Below are 21753 nucleotides of genomic sequence, written 5' to 3' on the forward strand. Positions count from 1 at the left end.
AGTTCCTTAAACACAGCATGAAAATCCCTTCATTTTAGAAACCAACTTAGATTTCTTTTTTTTAAAGTATTTTAATTGAAATCTAGCACACATCCCGCAAAGGGAATGAGAATTAAGCATGTAACTTAATAAATGTCCATGTATTTGAATAAATCTGAGTAAAACATATGAAAATAAAAACACTTCTACTGGAGCTGGAGAGATGGCTCAGCAGTTAAGAGCACCAACCATTCTTCCAGAGGACTCAGATTAAATTCCCAGCACCCACATGGTAGGTAAAAATTGTAACTTCAGTTTCAGGAGACCTGACACCCTCAAACATAACAAGCAGGCAAAACACCGATGCACATAAAATAAAAAATTTTAAAAAATACTTTACTTCTACTTGGTAGATTTTTATTTTAAATAAAGACTTCTATATTTTAAATTGTTCTGTTCTCTTTCCCATTCTCTATACTCCATTTTTATGTTTCAGCCCATCCCTCAAGGACTTACTCTTCTGAGTGTGCTTGCAGTGTGGAAGCCAGTGGTCAATCTTCCTGTTTGTTGAGACAAGGTTTTTCGATGGCCTAGAGCTCATTTCTGTTGTCACCAATCTGGCTTGGTCACATATTTACTTGTGATTTTTGAGTCAGGATCTCAAGTATCCCAAGCTGGCCTCAAACAGGCTATGTAGTAGAGGACAAACCTGAAATTCTAGTTTTTCTGCCTATACCACCCAAGTGCTGGGATTATAGGCATTAAGCACTTCTGTCTGTGTTATGTGGTGCTAGGAATCAAATCCAGGACACCTTATGCATGACAGGCAAGCACCCTACCAACTAAGCTATATCCTAGTACAGTTTTGACTCCTTTGGACTTCTTACAAATGGAGTCATGTAACAGGTTAATGTTACTCTCTGGGGTCTGACTTTTTAAATTTTATTATTGCTGTTTTGTTTTGAGACAGGTTATATAACCTCCTCTCGCCTGCTATGTAGACCAGGATGGCCTAGAACTCAAAGATCACCTGCTTCCGCCTTTGGAGTGATGGGATTTAAGGCGGATACCCCCACATGCAGGTGATCTGGCTTATTCATTATTAGTCCAGTACTGGGACTAAACCTGAAGCCTTGTGACTTGAGTTTCTACTGAGCTACATAAGTATCCTTTTATCAAATTCTTGAGAGGGAGTCTAAAGTATCCAGGCTGACCTGCCTCGACCTCCCAAGTAGCTATAAGTACAGGTATATACCAGCCAGTATGACATTTCTTCATTTTAACAGATGTGGTTAATCACAACTTATTTGTAATACTACTTATAGGGACATGTGGCAAAGATTTCAAGCAGTAGGTATTACTGCTGTTTTCTGCTTCCAAGGTTCTTCCCTGTATCTTCTGACTGTAATAAACCTTAGGTGTCGACACTAGGGAATAGTCTCACCTGAGCAAGCATGGTAATCCCACCAATGGATGTTGGTTGTTAATCATTTTCTTCTTGTCCTTCAGATTTTAATATTCACTAAAATTCTGTGACTATTCTTTTAAAAATACATTTGCCAGGTGGTGGTTTATGCCTTTAATCTCAGCACTCGGGAGGAGGAGGCAGGCGGATCTCTGTGAGCTCAAAGCCAGCCTGGTCTACAAAGTGAGTTCCAGGACAGGCTCCAAAGCTACACAGAGAAACTCTTGAAAAATGGTGGAAAAAAATAATTTATCATCCCTTCCCATGTATGTGTGTGTGTGTGCATGTGTGCACACACTTGCATAAGGGCCAGAGGACAACTCTTGGGAACTGATTCTCTCCCTCTACCATGTGGGTCTCAGGGATCAAACTTAAGTCATCTTGGTCAATATCAAGTGCTTCTACCTGCTGAGCTGCTGCCATGCCTTGCTGTTAACTATTTCCATGCATACCTTTTTATAGTCAGATGCTCTTGTTTCTCCTGTATATTCCTTTATAGTACACCTTTGAATTAAAAGTTTAGTGATATTGTACTAGTTCCCTAAAAGTCAGCTTTTATTCCATGCTGTTCAGATGGCCACATCATTTCTTTTAAACATAATATCATTCCTCTCTAAGCCTGTTTTGGCAAAGCCTTTTTTACATACCTACTTACCCACGTTATATTTTGTATATTGTATATATTTACTTTTACCTACAATATAGCAGATTACTTGTTTATATATTCATGTTCCCATTAGATTACTGACTCCCCGCATGCAGAAACTTTATTCTCAGAGTAGTCTTTGCCATACGATGAGAAAGGAGCTTTTTATTGGTAACTTTTTGATTCCCAAGTGTTGTATTACATTGTTCATGGGTTATATTTTGTCTATGTGAAATTGTTTTTTGTTTGGTTTTGGTTTTCTGTTCTTTATTTCGAGACAGGGTTTCTTTGTGAAACAGTCCTGGCTGTCCTGTAACTTAACTCTGTAGACCAGGCTAGCCTTGAACTCGCCTGCCTCTACCTCCTAAGTACTGGGATTAAAGGCCTATGCCACATCTACCCAGCTGCAATTGTTTCTAATCCAAATTTTAAAAAAACTTCTAATTCTGAAATGACTGAGTTTCTAAGCGTTTTGACAGTGAGAAGAGGAAGGGATATGACTAAACTCTTTGTCTCGAGAAGGTGAAGACAGAAAGGATTTGTGGAAACACTCTCATCCAGTACATCCTACTAAGGACCAGGGAGCTATGGCTAGGATGCTAGAGTAACACTAGTAGGACAGAGCATCAACACTGAGAGGTAGGGCGCAGACAACAGCTGAGAAGGATGGCGGAAAAGCAGACTGAAACACTCATGAGAGGTAATGGAGACAGAAAGGAAGCATATCAGGTTCACACGAAACACAAAGGATACAATTATATCAAGGCTTTACAGTTCTAGAAACTAAAAGTTCCAAAGGCAAGTTTCCATCTTTTCATAAACTTTACTTCCCTAGCATCCTTCTGTGACAAGCCTCAAGTGATAAGAAACAAAAATAGCCAAACAGTTCTTGGCTGTTTCACAGGGGTCACCTAGGACCATCAGAAATATCTGATATTTACATTATGATTCATAACAGTAGCAAAATTAGAGTTATAGGATAGCAACAAAAATAACGTTATGGTTCGGGTCACCACACCATGAGAAACTGTATTAAAGGGTTGCAGCATTTAGGAACATTGAGAACTCTATGTTGCTATAGTCTCAAATTTAGTTGAAAAAATGTAGACTAATTGGGTAAAGGAATAGAATTAGCTCTACTAGAAGAGCGAAGGGAATAAGCTAATTCTGTTTTAGACTCGGAAACCTGGAGTTGGAAAGAAGACTCAGTTGGTAATCTGCTTGCTATACAAGAATGAGGACCTGGGTTCAAATCCTCAACACCCACATTAAAAACTGGGCATGAAAGCCTATTTCTGTAATCACAGAAGAGGTCCAGATAGTTGGATCCCTGCAGCTCTTAAGTCAACTACCCTAGCTGAACTGGTGAGTCCAGGTTCAGTGAAACCTGCAGTAAAATAGTATGGAAAGTGGCTGAAGACACCAGAGGTGGACCTCTAATACACATACAGACCAACACACACAGCCTGTTAACATTTAACATGTATCAGACCAAGGCCTAAATCTTGAGAATAAACAGCAGTAAAAACAGCCTAAAACTGGGTCACACAGACAAATGGGTACACCTATGGAAATTGACTGGCCCCTAAACAGGGACAGTAACGAGCCAACAAGCTGAACCACAGGGAATACAGCACCAAAATGGAAAGAAAAAAAAAAAGCATGTAAATCCTGAAACCAAATGGATCATAAAAAAAAAAAAAAAGGAAGCTTCAACCTTAGGAATTAAACAGAATTTTTTTTTTTTTGGTTTTTTTGAGACAGGGTTTCTCTGTGGTTTTTGGAGCCTGTCCTGGAACTAGCTCTTGTAGACCAGGCTGGTCTTGAACTCACAGAGATCTGTCTGCCTCTGCCTCCGGAGTGCTGGGATTAAAGGCACGCGCCAATTAAAGGCGTGCGCCACCGCCCGGCTAAACAGAATTTTTAAGTAAAAAAAGCTGGCCTGGGTCTGAAAAAGCATGGGATAAAACCGGACTTGCTAAACATAGCGGACAATGAGGACTACTGAGAACTCAAGAACAATGGCAGTGGGTTTTTGATCCTACTGCACGTACTGGCTTTGGGGGAGCCTAGGCAGTTTGGATGCTCACCTTACTAGACCTGGATGGAGGTGGGCAGTCCTTGGACTTCCCACAGGTCAGGGAACCCTGATTGCTCTTTGAGCTGATGAGGGAGGGGGACTTGATCGGGGGAAGGGGAGGGAAATGGGAGGCGGTGGCGGGGAGGAGGCAGAAATCCTTAATAAATAAATAAATTAAAAAAAAAACCAACATAGCAGAAGGTCAAGGTGTAACAATTCCAGAATAAACATTAGGCCTAAATAAATGAGCTTTGGTTCTAGCTCTCTGACCAATTGCTAAATTAAGTGAAAAACAATAATTTTTATTCTAAGTTTTTTCCCCTTTGTTCATTAAAAGAGTAAGAAATTATAAGCTGAACTTGGTGTCAACTCCAAATTATACCTGAAAGACAGGCTACAGGTTTTCCAACATGTTTTGAGCTTTGAGACACTTTCATGATTACAGCATTAATTAATAATAAACCATCATAATAAAGACGCAGGTGAAAGGGCCAACCCAGAAGATAGATGGTATCAGAGCCCAAACTCAAGAGTACAAACTGAAAGTGCTGTGTCAAGAGACACAACCTCTCCATGCACACATACATATATCTGCTCACCAAGGTAGAGGACGGTTATTTTCACAACCTTATCACAGCAGACTGCAGGCAGCTGTGTATCCATTCAGATGGTACCACACCAGCACATCATGCTGGGAAAGCATAGCGAGACCAGTAACACTATTATTAAAGTTACTCCCAAAATAACAGTGAACCCATTTTTAGCACTCAAATCAATCTTTAGACCTAACCTTCTGGGGAGTCTCCAGTTACCTCAAGGTAATGCTTTAAAAATAAAAATGGAATGTTGACTTACTATATTCTAACAGAGCTACTCAGGGCTAGACACAACTCAGGAGCATTTGCTGTTCTTGCAGAGGACCTGCATTCAGCTCCTGATACCCACCTCAGGGACTCACAACCATCCGTGGATACACACATGGTGAACATATGTACACTCAGGCAAAAACAAAAAAATAAGCATATCTTTTCAAAAAGAGCCACTCAACCCATTAGGAAATACTCAAAGAAGTAAAGTTAACTCAGAGGTAGCCTGTACCTGAGTGCTCACCTAAACTATCCAGTCAGGAACAGGAACACTCTCACCCTCACTTAAAAACATGATAGAGGACAGAGCGATGGGCATCTCTTGGGACAACTGGCACAAGCGCTGCAGGACCAGGGTAAGAGAAAGCTCTACCACAAGAAGCGCAAGTATGAGCTGGGACGGCCTGCTGCCAACACTAAGATTGGCCCTCGTCATATACAGTCCGAGTGGCAGGAGGCAATAAGAAGTGCTGTGCCCTAAAATTGGATGTGGGGAACTATTCCTGGGGTTTTGAGTGTTGTACTCACAAAACAAAGGATGTTGTCTACAGTGCCTCCAATAATGAGCTGGCCCACACCAACACCCTGGTGAAGAACTGCACTGTGCTTATTGATCGCACACCGTGCTGGCAGTGGTCCAAGTCCCAGTATGCACTTTCCCTGGGCCGCAAGAAGGTGGCCAAGCTTACTCCTGAGGAGTAAAAAATATTAAACAAAATACAATCAAAGAAAATTCAAAAGAAATATGATGAAAGGAAAAAGAACACCAAAATCAACAGTCTTCTGGGGGAGCAGCTCCAGGAGGACAAGCTTCTCACCTGTATTGCCTCAAAAACAGGCCAATGTGGCAGAGCAAATGGCTATGTGCTGGAAGGCAAGGAGCTGGAGTTCTACCTGGGGAAGATCAAAGCCCGGAAAGGCAAATAAAACATTCCTAGCTCATGTAATAAAGGTATTTATTGTTCTGTATTAAAAAAAATTATTGATCATTAAGGCAGTAACATAATCCCCAACAAGAGTCTGTTGAAATCCCTGAAACATCGAAAATTGGAAATTACATCTATACTGTCATTTCTAAAATTGAGATGTGAATACCAACTTCTCATGAAAAGTCAAATACCGTCCTATAAAAATGTGAAAGGATTCAATGGATAAAGATGCTTGTCACCAAGTCTGAGACCTATGTTCAAAACCTGGAACCTACATGGTATAAAGAGAGAACTGATTCCTCCAAGTTGTCCTCCAACTACCACACACAACACATAGTAAATATAAAAAAATATGAAATAACACACTTATTTAGGTCAATCTTTTCAATCTGTGTACTGCGATCAAGAAATGCCCAATACTTGGTGGTCCTGTCTTCAACATAAAAACTTGCAGCACTTTGAGATCTGTGCTTCAGAAGATGAGACTCTTCCATAAGCAGCTTTTAGCTAAAACAGATTGCAAACAACAGCTGGGGAAGTAAAGGGCATTTCCAATGCTGCAATGTGGGGAGCAAAGGCGGTGGAGTTAGTAGCAACCAAGTACTTAATGAACATTGAAAGGGTACAATCAGTACTTCTTGGTTTTAAATCAAGAATAGATAAAAGCCCATTTATATAACTGCATCACCCCAAAGTCTATGTCAAACTCCACTTCTCATTTATCCCAGGAGCTTTAGGGCAAATTCTACAAAGAAAGTTCAGTTTAGATTAGGAAAAGCAGATTTAGAGACAAGATTAGCACAGTTCTTCCAAAGGAAAAAAATAATTTGTTACTTGATCCTGAGTCTTTTATTGCCTTCACCACTAGCTACTGAAGACAGGAATCTAAACATTAATACCAGCGTTGGTTATGTATTCCCACCTAACTTTAACAAGAATTACAAATTCACTAATTTGCTCTTTAAATGGGTATAATTTTAGGTCAATTACCTAAGGGACCTCATACCAGTGAATAAAGCTTACACACACAACACTTAAGCACTGAAATAGACACTAGCAAAGAAAGAACTTCGTGTGGGTGCCCCAGACTCACCTACTGCTCTCTAGTTCCCAATCTGCCAATACTGAACTCAGACTTGATTTCTTGGCTGATAAAGGATGCTAGAAAGGCTAAAGCCAGGCAATATCTTGAGGTTCCTATCTTTACTAAAACCTTCCAGGCATAGGTAAGGAAGCTGCCTTGTTTGTATTAGAGTGTGTGTTCTTACATAAAAATGCCAATTGCCAAAGGCTTTGAATATACTCACTCCTGCTTTAAAGTCTTAAGGTCAAGATACAGAAATAAATGTTCCTTCTAGACCCTTCCAACCCCTACTAGCATGACTAGATAGAATGCTAATATTAAGAGTCTAAGCCTTAAATGGATGGATCTAGAAAAAACCATATTGAGTGAAGTAGGCTAGATCTAAAAAGACAAATATAGTATGCACTCACTCATAAGGGGTTTTTAGACAAAGTACAGAAAAACCAGCGTACAAGCCATAACCCCAGAGAACCTAGACAACAAAGAGGACTCTAAGAGAGACATACCTGGATCTAAATAGGAAAGAGAAAAAGACAAGATCTCCTGAGTAAATTGGGAGCATGGGGGTCATGGGAGAAGGTAGGAGAGAGGGGAGGGAGGGGAGCAGAGAAAAATGTATAGCGTAATAAAAACAATTAAAAAAAAAGATTCTAAGCCTTAGCCCTGTGGTGGTGGTGCATGCTTTTAATCCCAGCACTAGGGAGGCAGAGCCTTGCCCAGAATTAAAGACCCAGCCCCTCATTCCTAGGTCAGGATTCTTTTATGCCCTGGGAGACTATCATTCACAATTTTACAATTAGCTGTGTGTGCACGTGTACACACACACACACAAATAAAAATCAAACACCAAACCCACCACCACCAACAGAATAAAACCCAGCCCACAAAAACTCAGCTTTATTACTCAGGAGGAGGCTGCCTTAGGTGGACTGGGACTTCAAAGTCAGCCAAAGCCACAAAAGGAGACCCTGCAGAGAGGGAACAGAAAGGAGAAAGAGAGCAGAGTCAAGGGAGGGGAGATGTAAGGGATGGAGAGAGGGGAGAGAGAAAGGCACAAAATTTTGTCTTACTAACTTCTTGGAAATCTAAGAGGCCCCACTAGAGAAGTTTTAGTTAAGACAGGAAAGGTGAAACTAATAATCACTCTACTTTTATCAGTCAATTATATAAAATTTCAGGGCTGGCAAGATGTCACTTGCATCTGTACTAGGACCCTGCACTGAAAGTACAGAACTAACCCCTGAAAGCCGTTTCCTGACTTCCCTACACGTGCACACAACTACACACACACTTAAATACAATAAAAATTAAAAACCAATTATATAATTTCAAATCTGCCTTGTCTGATGCAAAATTATTGAAATTTTATCTATTGAAATGAAAGTCTTTTTTATAGAAGGTTGGGAGGTTCACTCCCCCAGTGAGAGAAGCCTTTCTCTAGACCTCTGGCTGTGGACTAACTGCTCTGACACACATCATGGAATGGTAGACACAGCACATTCCTTCTAGGCAACAATGCTCAGAAGACCTACACTGATGTCTACAGCAACAGGAGACTCCTACCACTACTAACTACAGTTAGGGTTCACGATGGAAAAACAGGACAAGCACACAGACTATATCATCCATCACCAATAACACTTTGATTCTTGACATGCCAGGGCACACATGTAACTGGATGGGATAAAACAAAAATATCCAGGATCTCAATTCATCACTTAGTAACTTTGTGAGCAGATATTTGAGCCTCAACTGCAAAACAAGGAACTCTATATAGAACTTACTCCAAACCAGTCCTCAGGTGAATCCAACATTAAAGATGTTGTATTTGGTTCAAACTGTTATTTTTTATTGCTGCACGTAAAAGCCAGGGAATCATTGGGGGGGGGGGGGTCAAAGGTCCACCAACCGCGGGTGTGCAGTTCTATTTCTCAGTGCTGGCTATCTCCTTCAGAGAGGCACATGCACATACACTACAGGTCAGTGGGTACTAACTACTCTTCCCTCCTCCTCTTCAACTCATTTTACCTTGGTAAATAATTGGGGTTTATAACCCATTTAAGGATTTTTAAAAACGAGTCGACTGCCTAATGCAAATACTGAGGGCAGCCACTACCAAGAGCTCCTCATTAACACGCTTGGTCTCTCACAATCGTACAACTTCATCCTCGTCCTCTGCGTCTTGAACGCTTATACGGGACAACAGTGCAGTTGCCGGTACTGAAGGGACTCCGGGGCCATTCCTACCTCCAAATGTCCCCATGATTGTTAACTGCCTGCGTCAGCTCTCTCACTCTTGTCTGCTACATAGGCTGACACAGCCTCCCTTCCATGCTGGGGAGCCTCTGCCAGGAAGCTGTCTGCAGAACCTCTCTGGAGGGGGGTGGCAGACTTACCTCTACAGTTGTCAACTTTCTATACACAGCATGCAGCGCCAAATGATTCAAATTTAGATAACTGCTAACTGCGGGGTGGGTGAGCCATGGTAAAGACACAGAAAGTGCCCTGTGAATCCCAGGCAAGTTATTAAGAGGAAGGGTAAGTGGGGATTCTGAACACTACAGTCCTTAAGAGCACCAATGCGCAGCAGAAGTCAGCGGTCCGCCCCTTTCTGCATACAGGGTAAACGATCACCAGCTTGTATTTCTGAGGTTTTGTTTTGCCTTCTTTCTTCTAACAAACATAGTATATCCCTACACGCACACAGACCCGGAACGTGATAGTGAAAACTCTTCCTCAGCAGAGTCTGCGCTGGCACGCGAGGGCCAAGCCCCTGGAGGAAGCAGGTCCACGCATGCCTCTCCAGAGCACTAAACCCGACCCACTTGCCGTGGCCCCAACAAATGACGCAGACCAGCAGTTTCCCCAGGTGCCAGAAGAGAGTGGGGCGGCAGCGCGGTAGCCAGGGAGACCAAAGGAAGCAGTTGTCAGAGAAAGGCGTTGAGCAGAGTCGAGCCTGGAGGCCGCGGTGGGGGGTGGGGAAGCTGGAGACAGGCAGCCCGGGGCTATGCCGACTTTTTGCAACGCGCTAACGCTGTCTGAGGGCCGAGTCCAGCAGGGTACAGCCCGCCAGGCGCCAAGGCCACGAGCGGCCAGGGCGCGGACCCACGAGGCTGCACGGTCCCCTGGAGCCCAGGTGCTGCAGGCTCCCTCCTGTTGAGGGCCACTTGCAGAGCCGTGGCCTTGCTGGGGAGCGAGTGGAACCGCAGAGCCACCCACGGAGCGCCCACCAAAGTCACTTTCCAGGCTGGGTCCCCTCGCCTCAGGGTCCTCGGCCAGGTGTGGCCCCCCCGTGGCCGTCTAGACCCCGGCGAAGCGGCCTGTCCCCCCCCCACACACACACCCAACCCGAGGCCAGCGCTGGGGGCCACGCGAACCCATTTCCACCTCGACACCCCCGAGTGCGGGCACCTGGCCTTGCTGCCCGGGAAAAGCCGGGAGACACCCGCGACGCCACATGAGGGCAAGTGAGGAAAGCGGGCCGCCGAGAAGCTGGACGACGCACAGACTCCACACCTGCGCCCCCTCGCGGGCTGCTCGGCTTCTCCCCCACCCCAACACCAACTCCGGGCCCGGACCCCCCCACACACACACCCTGCGGGTTCCCGGGGCGAGCCCTCGAAGCCGGCTCGCGCACGCGCGCGCGACCTCACCTGGCCCGCGCCACCCTCGGGGCTCGGGCTCCAGAAGCAGGCGAACGTGTGAAGCCACGTGACGTCCCCGGGCTGGGAAAGCGCGCGGCCCGCACGAGGGGCCCGAGTCCTCGGCTTCAGAGGAGCCATGGCGGCGGTGCCGTCGTGGCGCGGGGCCCCCAGCGCCGTCCCAGCCGGAAGGGGTCTCCGCCGCCCCCCACGTTGGCGGCCACCGCCGCCCGCCCTTGCCTCCCGCGGGACGCCGAGGCGACTCTCGAGAGAGAGACGCGCGCCGCTGGCCCTCACGTGCGACGGCAGCGGCGGGAGGCAGTGTGGCGGACGGCAGGGCTCCCCTCCGCGCGGCCCGCTCCCGTCTGGACAGGCGTTCGAGCCCCCCCCCTCCCCGGGAGTCTGCAAACGCAGCTCCGGAGGCCCCAGTGGCCGCCCCCGGAGGGCCGCGGCGCCTTTAAGCCCAAAGGCCTGAGTCACGAGGAAAGCTCCCTGCCCCCCCCGTCGCCCCACACCGCTCCACGAGGCCCACGACCGTGGGCATGTGACCGGCGCCCCGCCCGTGGGACGCTCGCCCGGGGCGGCGGTGGAGGGGGGAGGCCGTGGGGAGGCAAGACAGCGCGCGGACCGTTAGCCGAAGCGGCAGGGGACAGCGGCCCCGCCCGGCCCCGCCCCGCCCGGGCGGCTCTTACCAGAGAGAACGCCATGGGGTCCGGCGTGGCCCTCAGGGACTGACTGGCGGGCGGGCGGGTCTGGGCGGCGCGGGACGCGCACACACGTGGGCACTATTTTTGCAGCGAGCGGCGCGCGACTCCGCGCCCCGGCGGGCGGCTTTATAAAGCTCCGCCGCCGCGCTGGCCTGACGAGGAGCACCTGTGCCGGCCCCGCCCGGCCTCGCCCCCGCCCCCGCCCCCGCCCTCTGCGCTCCCTCCAGCCGTCCCGACCCGCGCTCCGCCGCCCACCCTGGGCCTGAGGGGGGGGGCGGGGATGGAGAAGGGGGAGGACAGAGACGGAGAGAGACGACCCAGGCCTGGGTGAGTTCGGAGGCTAGAGCCGCCGGGGGCCACCTCTACCTGCGGGGAGTCCGGAGATCCGGCGCCCTGAGGGCGCCGCTCCAGCCGGGCCTCAGTTTCCCCCTTCCCGGTTCCCAAGCCTCCGCAGCTGCGGAGGTGACGCGCGGCCTCCTGAACACCGGAGAGTCACGCCCCTCCTTTTCTAGTGACCTCTCGGGTGGGAGCCCCGGTGCACGAACCCGGTTCCCCCACTCACACACGCACACGCACTTCCACCCCCCACCTGCAGCAGACACGCCCTCACTTCAGACCGGCTGCTGCTGCACCGCTAGCCAGCTGGACCGGGGAGCGCAGGCGTCAGGGGATTCCGGAAAGTTCCAAAGACAGCCGTGCTCCTCTTCGGATTGCAATCCCCCGGGGGAAACCGCTTCCGACGCTCCCGCCGGATAGGCCGGGACGCTTGACTGGGAAAAATTCGGGCCAGGAGCTGAGGGTGAGCCGGGCTGTTGTTTAGAAAGGCGTCAGGGCCAGCTGGGGCTGGAGCGGACCGGAAGCCCAAGCGAGCGCAGAGGCGGAGATGGCATTCCGGGCTGGAGACCAGGGAAGGCGGAGAGGGAGGACCGAGCTGCCCAAGCTGACTAGGACCCGGCTAATGCGTGTTGATACCACAGGAGGGAAGCCCAAGCCCAGTTTACGAAGGGCTTTTATTCTGCAGCCAGCTGGAAACTCGGGAAGAACAGTGAACGGAGCTTGGAAGTTGCCACGTCTCTTTTCAGAGGTTGCTGGAGGCTTAGAGGTTGGAAATTAGGCACTGGGGTGGGTAAGAAAGGGACCAGAGATTACTGAATATTTCTAATTGTCTCTAATGGTACTGTTAGGTTCCTCCTGACAGGTGGGGAAGAAGCCGCTGCCTGCTGCTGGCAGGTTCATGAGGCAGCTACTGTAGGCTTCTGCCCAGCTTGCTGGGGAAGGAAGCCGGTGGCCCTAGTCTAGTTTGGTGTTCTGAGAAGAAGGTGAGGAAGAGGACAGATGCTGGAGTTGAAATCTGGAGAGAGCTCAGTGACAGTCAGGGCTGGCTAGTCTCCATCTTGGGACTCTCCCAACGGTTGCGGATGTCCTAAGCCGAAAGGGTGACGACTGTAGGGGAACCCAAACCCCTAAGAACAGTTCACCCCCAAGTCCCATCATGGCCAGCAAGCAGCATAGGCCTGCTACTCCAAACCTTCTGTCTCTTGTCTGCCTTCTCTCCCTCTCCTGAGACAGCGCACACTCAGATGTCTGTGGCATAGGGGCCTGTACATGAGGGTGTATGAGGTGCTCTGAAGGGCTGATCAGATTGCAATCTCAATACTATCAATGATGAAACAGGAGGGCTGCCTTGCATTGGAGGGCAGCTAAGAACTACAGTCTGAAGAAAGTCTGCCTCAAAAATAAATAAGTCAGAAGAAGGAATGTGGATATCTGATAGGTACCAAATATGTCAAAAATATCTCAGGAATTTTTAAATCCAAGGTCACCATGTACCTTAGGGACTGCCAACTTGTGATCCTTTACCTCCAGTCCTCCCTGGCCCCAAGTCAAGCAAGACAAGACTCTGAGACTTGAAATGGCACCTAAGGGCCTATGGGAATGAGTATATGGGGAAAAAAATCTAATAAACTTCCAAGCTTCCAGCATATAAGAAAATAACTTTGAATGTGAATTTCTACTATCAATAATTCTCCTTAAACTTTGTCGAAGTGGTAAGAACAGAGTCTTTTCTGGGCACTCAACCCTGTGCTTAGCACACGTCTGAGAGCTTCACTTCTGCTAACTCATTTTGTAGGTGACGAGATGTGTGCAGAGAAGTAACCTGTGCTTGGCTTCAGCTTTTTGGGAGACTAAGGCAGGAGGATTGCAAATTTAAAGCCTGCCTGGACAACTTAGTGAGCCTGTGCGCCCACCCCACCCCACCGCCTACACCCCGGACTGTAGAGAAGATTTGGGAGTATAACCAAAAGGGGTGCTTGTGTAGCACCCACCAGACTGCAGCATCAATCCCCAGCAAACCACAAAAGCAGGTAACTCGGTTACTCGCTCAAGGACCCCTTGCCAACAGGAGAAAAGCAAGAACTCAAGCAGTAGTTTTCCATTTTCATAGCCTGATGATATTTTTTCCTGATGATGGTGAAGTTTTATTTAAACTTGTAGCCTCTCCAGCCTGGTCCCCTTTTTACATTTGTTATTTATTTGTATATATGGACATACATGGAAGTCAGAAGACAACTTGGAGTCAGTTCTCTCCTTACACTCTGTGGGTCATGGGGCTTGAGCTCAGGTCATCAAGATTGGTGGCAAATGCCTTTACTTTACCTGGTGAGCCATTTGCCCCCTCCCACCCTGTTTCTCGAACAGGCTTTCAATATGCATGCAGCACACACTGGCCTTGAACCAAGTCTGATCCTTCTGAGTGCTGTGATGATCAGCATGCATCACCATGCCCAGGCTACTCCCAGCATCTTTATGTGTGCACTTCCATATGACGTATAAGAGCCCACTGATGACGTAAGGGAAGAAGTAGAGGGTTCAAATTTAGTTAAGGCCTCAGGAGAGTTGTTGCTCCCAGGATGAGGTTGGGGAGTAGGGTGCATCCTTGGCTAGGCCTACAGGTTCTACAGGAAGCACAGTCCTGACTAGAAGGCATGCATTATATACAACGCAGAGTGTGGAAGATGACAAGGGCAGAGACGTTAAATGACTTGGTCAAGTCAGCACAGCTGGTCACTGGCAGATGTGTGAGGCAGGAGCAGACAAGGAGAGAATTATCCACTGTCCCAGTCAACAAACATCCTTTGAGGCCAGCTATGCCTGGCACTGTCTCTGCAGTTAGCTTTAAAGTGTCTGATTGGCTGTTTCCAGTTCTCAATTGCATGTGGTAGGGGGCAGGAGAGACTATAGTTTTTTATGTGCTCCATATAAAAAAAAAGCACAGGGCACAGCAGGCAAAAAGGAGGTTACTGGGAGAAAGGGATGTCCTAGTTGCAAGAGATCAGAAGAGAAAAATCATTTAGGAAATCAAGACCACAAGGAAAGATGGACATGAAGTCTCATTCAAGTTCAAGTTTCATCGATCTCTTTCTTTATTGAAGAAACACTAGGGTTTTGTTGTTGTTGTTGGTAAGAAAAAACAGATTAGTGTGTCAATTACTCATCAAAAGCCTATTGACCTGAGCTCAATTCCCACATTCCTTGTAAAAGTGGAAGGAGAGAGCAAGCTACACGAAGTTGTCCTCTGACCTTCACCTGTACCTTGTGTGTGTGTGTGTGCGTGTGTATGTGTGTGTGCGTGCACACACACATACACAGTAATATTTTTAAGAAGATAGTGGATCCGCCCCACTTTTTATTATACATAAATGTAAATTTTAAATAGGCTAAATATATAAATGTGAAAAACTTTTGGAATTTTAAAGAATATAGATGGATATCTTTATTTTAATTTGTTGCTTTGATTTGTTGAGACTTATAGCCAAGGACAGTCCTGAACTGAAATTCTCTTCCTCCCAAGTGCTAGGATTATGTCTATGCTATCAGCCTGGGAGAGGACATTGTTATTGCCTCAGCCTGTGGAAAAATTCTGTAAGTTAAAAATAAAAATAAAATATAAAGATGAAAAATTTGACCACGCTGGAGCTTAAACTCATGAAAAATATTTAAAACTAGAAAAGGTGAGCTATAGAGTCATATTTTCAATGCATACCAAGGTCTTCAAATATCTAAGATAGCTTGGATAGCTAAAAACGTCGATCCTTCACAACCCAGTCAACTAAAATGGTCTGTGAGAAAAATGTCCCAAGATCAATAAATATGTGTGCATGCTTGTGTGCTTATGGACCCTGTAAGTTGACATCTGGAGGCGGTCACTGTTTTGTTTAGACTGCTAACCAACGAGTCCCTGGGATCCTGGGATTGGACTTCTATGTGGGTGCTGGGAACTCAAACCCAGGTCCTTTCTCAAGCTTGTGTATCAGGCCTTACCTAGAGCAATTTCCCAATCCGTCTGTGTTGATATTTCTTAGAGATTCTCCTGTAACCTCTATCAAAGCTGATTCGGAAGTAAAAATTAGCCCAAGTCCAGCACTCAAGTCCCACCTCAGACAAAGCGGTGATAAAAACAGAAATCCTGCGGGGTAGAATTCAGAGTCTCGAGGCTCTCCTGAAATCAGCAGCTCCAGCTGCTGTCTGGTGCCACGGTGCCTGGCAAATCCCCAGAGCCAGATGTAGGCCATCCCCTGGTACTGCTTTTGTTCTCTTTCCCTAACGGGGCCACACCTATTTCCCCTGGCATACTTCTGAACAGATGGGTACTTAAGTGGCATGGCCCCAGCATACACAACAAGGATCTAGAGCTTCGGTCACAGAGCACCGGAAGCTTTGCCTCAGCATCTCAAGCTATCCATGCCCGAAGGCTATTCTGCACAACCCAGTCAACCACAGCGTTCTGTGAGGAAAGTATCCCAAGAGAGTAAACACCAAACATGAGAACAGTGCACACTCTAGTTCCACGGGGGAGAGAGGGGTGGTCATAAGCCCCATTCGAATAATAAAGTTCTGAGAAGGTCTATAAGACTTCATTTAAGTCCGCAATCCCTCGTAAACTTATTCTACCCTATTTCTTCCTGGTTGAATACACAGTGATTGAATTCCTGCTGCTCACTCAGCCTGCTTCCTCACCAGGAAAGGTATCCGGGAAGCCAACGGGCTCATCACAGGTGTGGAGGCTCTCATCCTCACTATTCTATGCCACGGTGCTTACTTAGGACTGCGTGCTCAGAATCTGGACTTTTTTTTTTAATGTTAAAGGCTGCTTCATGCATTGCATTTACATTTTTCTACATTTATTTTACGTATGTGCCACAGCACAGGTGTGGAAATCAGAAGATGACATGAAGGAACTGGTTCTCCCCTTCCACCAGGTGTCTCAGGGTTCGTTAGGCTTGGAAGCAAGCACCTTTGTCTGCTCAGCTAATAAGATGGGGCCTTGGAATCTATTTGTGAACAGAGTTCCCAAGAGACTGAAGAAAGGTTTCTTGAGAAGCATGGTCGTATATCTTCTGTTTCTCCTCCACTAAGATGGCCTATCGGGTCATCTCACAAGCTGGGAGGGGATCAAAGCTCCAGACCTTCTATCCGGATATAACTGATGTATTTTGAACTGCTACATATTTGGGGAATTCCCCATATGATGAGTCCCTTCTTCCCAAAGGGCTTATGAGGGAAACCAAGGCAAAATGCCAGCCACTAATGGGAACCTGCTTCTGCTCAGATGTAGAGAAGGGCTGCGGGGAGAGGGCTGGGAAGCTGGCTCCACAGTGAAAGTGTTTTCCAGGCAAGTGGAAAGACTCCAAACCCCACGTGAATACTGTATGTGTGTAGCAGCCTACCTGTAATTCTAGCCTGGGAAGGTGGGGACAGGACTCCCAGAGCGAGCTGGCTGGGGACGCTAAGCATATCAGCAAATTGGTGTGACTGAGAGACCCTGCTTCAATGAGTAAGTTGGAAGAATGAGCAAGAGTGATGGCTGACATCAACTTCAGACCCTGACATACACATGCATGTATACATACACACGTGTTCATATTATGTGTACACACACCACAGTGTGCCCACAAACATGCAATACAGTTACACACACATGTAAAGAAAAAGAGGTCAAGAAAAAAAATTGAGACAGATTATGTAGTTAAGACTCGCTTTGTATTTGTTACGTAGCTAAAAAGAATCCTGAACATCTGGTTTTCCTGCCTCCACTTTGCACGTGCTGGGACTCTAGGCCAGTGATACCACACCCAGCTGAAACTGAGGACTCCTTCCAGCTCTGCCTGGCGTGCTCTCCTAGATGCCTCTCAGAGCTTCCGACACACTCCTGCCTAGAGGTGGTCAGCTCAGTTACCAACCAGAGTCTCCCCGAGAGCCATGAACAGCTTCCCCTAAACCCCCAACCCCTTAGAAGGAAAGGTGAGCCACAACCCAGGGAGAAGACATTTTATTGAGATTTTTGCTACATAAATACCTACAGAAAGCCGAGGGAAGGGATTGCTGGAGGAGCAGCTACTACCTTCCTCTGCAGAGTCACTAAGGAACCCATGGGAAACAGGTGGGAGGGAGATAGTGCCCCCACACTAGGTGGGTAATAGGATGGAGGGAGGAGCGAGGGAGGAAGGAGAGTAGAGGGGAGAGGTGTGAGCAAACATCACAGGGAGGGACAGGTGACGATCACTGAGGTCACAGTGCTGCAGAGTCACTGAGTCAGAGCCTGAATCACATCTTTCACCAGCATGGTGCCGATCACCATCTTCTCACTGTTGACAGTCAGCTGGGCAGGTCCAGCTGGCCGGGCATGCAGAGTCAGCAGGACCAAGCTCCCACTAGTCAGTGTCCTCCCTGCAAACCTGAGGTGGGAGCAGAGGAGAGGTGCCCTGGGGCTTGGGGTGCTCCTTCAAGCCAGGTGCCAGCAGAGCCCACCTCTGCCCCTCCACTCGTACCTGTACTCATCAGATGTCCCACAAGGAACACGGCCCAGGTTGGCCGTGGCGGTCACTTTCTGCACCACCACATGGTCACTCCGACAGGTGTCTGGCAGTGTGAGCTTCTCCGTGATTTCATTCATGCCTGTCAGCTTTCCTGGGGTCAGAGGTCATGATGAGGGCAGAGGCTGTGGTGGATACAGGCTAGCACCTGCACTAGCTAGCGAAATATTCTCAGGTTCTCCCAGGCTCTGCAGGTCAGAATCGCCCTCACCAGGCTTCTATTTGGCCTTTCTCCTTCCTGTGAAGCTTCCCCATTCTCTCGGCTCAGGAAACTGACACACTTGCCTTGTTTCTCTCACACCCTCCATTCTTGGCCAGCAACACCACCTGTCACTGTCCATCGCGCTGGTCATGCCCACATCTACCCATTTCTGAGAACTTTCTGGAAGGGGAAGCGTTCCTCATGGTGGTGCCCTGCTCTCTCCCTATTCATGGCCAAGGTCCTCCACAGAGGATTCTAAAATCTCCCTCAAGCCACTGCAACTGTGCTATCCCTCTTTAGTAGCCTGCTCTCCCTGAGCTCAGCATGGGTACTGGCATGCTGGATCCAGAAGTCTGTGGCCATTGCAGCCTACAGGCACCTCCTAGCACCTTCCTGCCTTGTCAGCTCTCTTTGCTCCCTCCCCTTTCTCCCCCTTTCTCTTTCTCGGGGAGAAGGCAGGAATTCCTAAGATTCTGCACAACCCCACTGCCCCCTCTGTCAGGGTGATGTCACCCGCACTCACAGCTTCCATTCCCACCTCTGTGCTTGTGACTGCAATCTGCAGGTGTTTGCTAAGCACAGATCTATATATTCAATCACATCCTAACACCTCCCAAAATGCGCTTCAAGATGGCCTGGCCCCAAAACCAGCCAGGCTGTTCTCTTGCCTGCCTTGTTCGTTCTTTCTTCCAGAGCAGGGGTCTGACTAATCTTTAGGCTATAAGCCAAATGCAGTTCACTACCCAAATGGCTTGTGGTTCTGTAGCTGTATTGCTTTTTTTTTAAGCATTGAGCATTTCTTGAAACTTGAAAATTAAAGTTTCCCAAATATCTAAATAAAATATTCTTAGAGCCGGGCGGTGGTGGCGCACGCCTTTAATCCCAGCACTCCGGAGGCAGAGTCAGGCGGATCTCTGTGAGTTCGAGACCAGCCTGGTCTACAAGAGCTAGTTCCAGGACAGGCTCCAAAGCCACAGAGAAACCCTGTCTCGAAAAACCAAAAAAAAAAAATATTCTTAGGAACATAGCCACACCCATTCATTTAAGTGACTGTTTCATGTAACAGCAGCAGAGCTACCTTATTACAAGAGAGACCACATGACTCTCAAAACCGGAAACATTTACTCAGTAAACGCTCACCACCTGCTCGAGATGGAAGGGCATTGCCCATCTCCATATCAAGCCAGGGATTCTAGAGTCAGGCTATGGTCCACCTCCTCTCCATCTCAAGGCTACTGTCTGTAGCTTGCCTCTTCCCAATCTCTCGCATTCCAGCCCTCTCATGCCTTCTGCCATGGCTCTGACCCTGCCTCGGCATCTCTCATCGGGTCTATCACAATGACCTTATCACTACCCATAATATTTGTCCTTCACCCCAAGAAATTGAGGCCAGAGCTGTGTGAAGCCCTTATCTCCTCCCCTGATGTAGGGCTACCTTTTCCCACAGCTGGCTTCTCTGCTCTTAGCTGCGAGTGTTACCAGGCTGTTCTTTCTGAAGAGGATGGAGCCTTTCTCCTGCTTCCGTGACTTGCCACTGCTAGAAAGCTCCCCCCTCCTTCCTGCAGTAACTTCTGGGATCCCTGCTCACTCTGGAATCCTAGACCAAGAGCCTTTAGCATAGCATTCAGGGCTCCTCGGAACTAGGACAAACAATACCAACTCCAGTTTTGTTCTTAGTTCTCCCCTCTAGCAGGATTCCCGTGTCCTAAACAGAATTATTCCCAACACTTTCCACCATACCTCTGCATGCACTGTATCCCCAACCGGAATGCAGGCCCGGGCTGTGTGCGAACTTTCCCAAGCCTCACACATGCCTCAGTCTTGGTGAAGACTTTTGAGAGAGGCAGAAGCTACAGGGCCCTCTCTGTCTAAAGGGCAGAGGCTCCTCCCACATGTCTGCACAATCCACTCACCCTGCTCCTTCTTGAACTCATTCTCACTCATGAACACGGGGGCCATCAGCTCCCCAACAGGTGGCTGAATGGAGACATAGAACTGTCGGGTTTGGGTGCTGGGAAAAGCAAAAGGAGACAGGAGCAGAAATGAAGCCAGCAACCACTTCCCTCATTCCCATTACCTTGAGGCAGAGCATAGCGGCAGAAGAGTGAGATGAGATCTCGGGCTGGGAATGGCAGCCAGACCCACAGAACTTAGTGTAGCCCACCAGCCACTCTCCAGCTCTGGTCCTCTCAGACCCTGCCCCTCTCCATCCCATTCTCTCACTACCACATGAGTTGGGGACATACCACAGCTGGAAGTTGGCTGCCTGGGTTGAGTCACAGAAGTTAATGCCCATCACAGCAGTGGTGGATTCTCCAGGTGCCAGGGACTCTGGGTGATGTTAGAAAAGCAATGAGGGGGACAGGAAAGGCCATGATTGTCCTGGAACCCGGTATGGCTTCAGTCTCTCTTCTCTATCAGAGCAGACTAGCCCTCTGGATTCCCAGATTTCTGTGTCTCTGGAGACTGTCCTTGGCTTCCCCTTGAAGCCTAAGTACCTTTCCCTCACCCACTCTCAAAACTGCTTAGTCACCTCGGGCCCTAATATGAACTTGCTTATTTCTTATTCATCTTGTCCACCATGGTGTAAGTCATATTTAATTCCACCTCTGGTTCCCCATAGCAGGGCACCTGGCTTGACCCTAAAATAGTATCAGCAACTACAGAAAGACTGAATCTGCTAGGGGCCTCTTCCTCTACCCTCCCAAGGCCCTCTGTACCAATTTCAGGGAATTCTTGGATGCTGATGCCAGCCGGCAGCTTGGGAGTGCCCACATGCAGCCCCTTGATGGGAGTCTCAGAGTTGTTGGAGAAGTAGATGTGTATGGACACCATGTGGGGGTCCCCAGAGAAAGGCTGGCGACTGAAGGCATAGTCTATGGCCAGCCCCTCTCCGGCTACCCGGTGCAGCAGCTCCTGCCTCCCAATGCTGGACACTGGACTCAGCAGCTGGAGGGGGAGGAGAGGGGAAGGGAGTTCAGAAATAAGGCAAAGGATAGCCAGTCCCAACCAGGGTATTCCAGCCATCATTCCCACCTCCTAGCATACAGGCCCAGACCACAGGATGCAGCTTTCAGCTAAGTTCTTCCCCAGCTCACCGAAGGTACCAGAGCAGAGTCTGTGAGTGTCAGGCCCTCCAGGTCAGCAGCCAGACTGGTAGATACAACCATGGGAGGAGACACAGGTTGGACACTAGGAGGGGTAACTGGGAGTGGAGGGGGAGAAAGAAAGCTGGTTAATGAGGAAGAGGAAATTGGGGTGGTCTTAGGTTGAAAGGAG

General features: G+C 48.1%; 2 protein-coding genes, 1 long non-coding RNA gene and 1 pseudogene across 12 annotated transcripts in view; 2 read left to right on the forward strand and 2 right to left on the reverse strand.

Moving 5' to 3' along the window:
* Cpeb1 (cytoplasmic polyadenylation element binding protein 1) overlaps nt 1-12361 on the reverse strand; it is a 104855-nt gene extending 92494 nt beyond the window's left edge. For 2 of the 10 annotated variants that reach the window (XM_075953323.1, XM_075953322.1), the window contains exon 1: nt 11383-11495. In XM_075953323.1, coding sequence (XP_075809438.1) covers nt 11383-11397 — 15 coding nt within the window. In that variant the 5' untranslated portion in view covers nt 11398-11495. Of the gene's footprint in view, nt 1-10702; nt 11110-11382; nt 11496-11763 lie in introns of those variants that run through there. The other 8 variants (XM_075953321.1, XM_075953320.1, XM_075953326.1 and 5 more) reach the window with 7 other exon arrangements.
* On the forward strand, nt 5348-5963 carry LOC142837756 (small ribosomal subunit protein eS8 pseudogene; annotated as a pseudogene).
* On the forward strand, nt 12127-15364 carry LOC142837902 (uncharacterized). The gene is made up of 2 exons (XR_012908360.1): nt 12127-12196; nt 13529-15364. It is a non-coding gene; the product is annotated as an uncharacterized LOC142837902 (long non-coding RNA).
* A 2348-nt stretch (nt 15365-17712) lies between these two features.
* Ap3b2 (adaptor related protein complex 3 subunit beta 2) overlaps nt 17713-21753 on the reverse strand; it is a 35546-nt gene continuing 31505 nt past the window's right edge. Inside the window, exons 21-26 of the mRNA XM_075952409.1 lie at nt 21573-21679; nt 21195-21423; nt 20721-20805; nt 20388-20485; nt 18228-18366; nt 17713-18134 (exon numbers count right to left, since the gene is read on the reverse strand). Of these exons, the coding sequence (XP_075808524.1) occupies nt 17984-18134; nt 18228-18366; nt 20388-20485; nt 20721-20805; nt 21195-21423; nt 21573-21679 (809 nt within the window). The 3' untranslated portion in view covers nt 17713-17983. The remainder of the gene's footprint in view (nt 18135-18227; nt 18367-20387; nt 20486-20720; nt 20806-21194; nt 21424-21572; nt 21680-21753) is intronic.

This window comes from Microtus pennsylvanicus, chromosome 18 (genome assembly GCF_037038515.1).
Source record: "Microtus pennsylvanicus isolate mMicPen1 chromosome 18, mMicPen1.hap1, whole genome shotgun sequence".
In the NCBI taxonomy this organism is placed as follows: Eukaryota; Metazoa; Chordata; class Mammalia; order Rodentia; family Cricetidae; genus Microtus; species Microtus pennsylvanicus.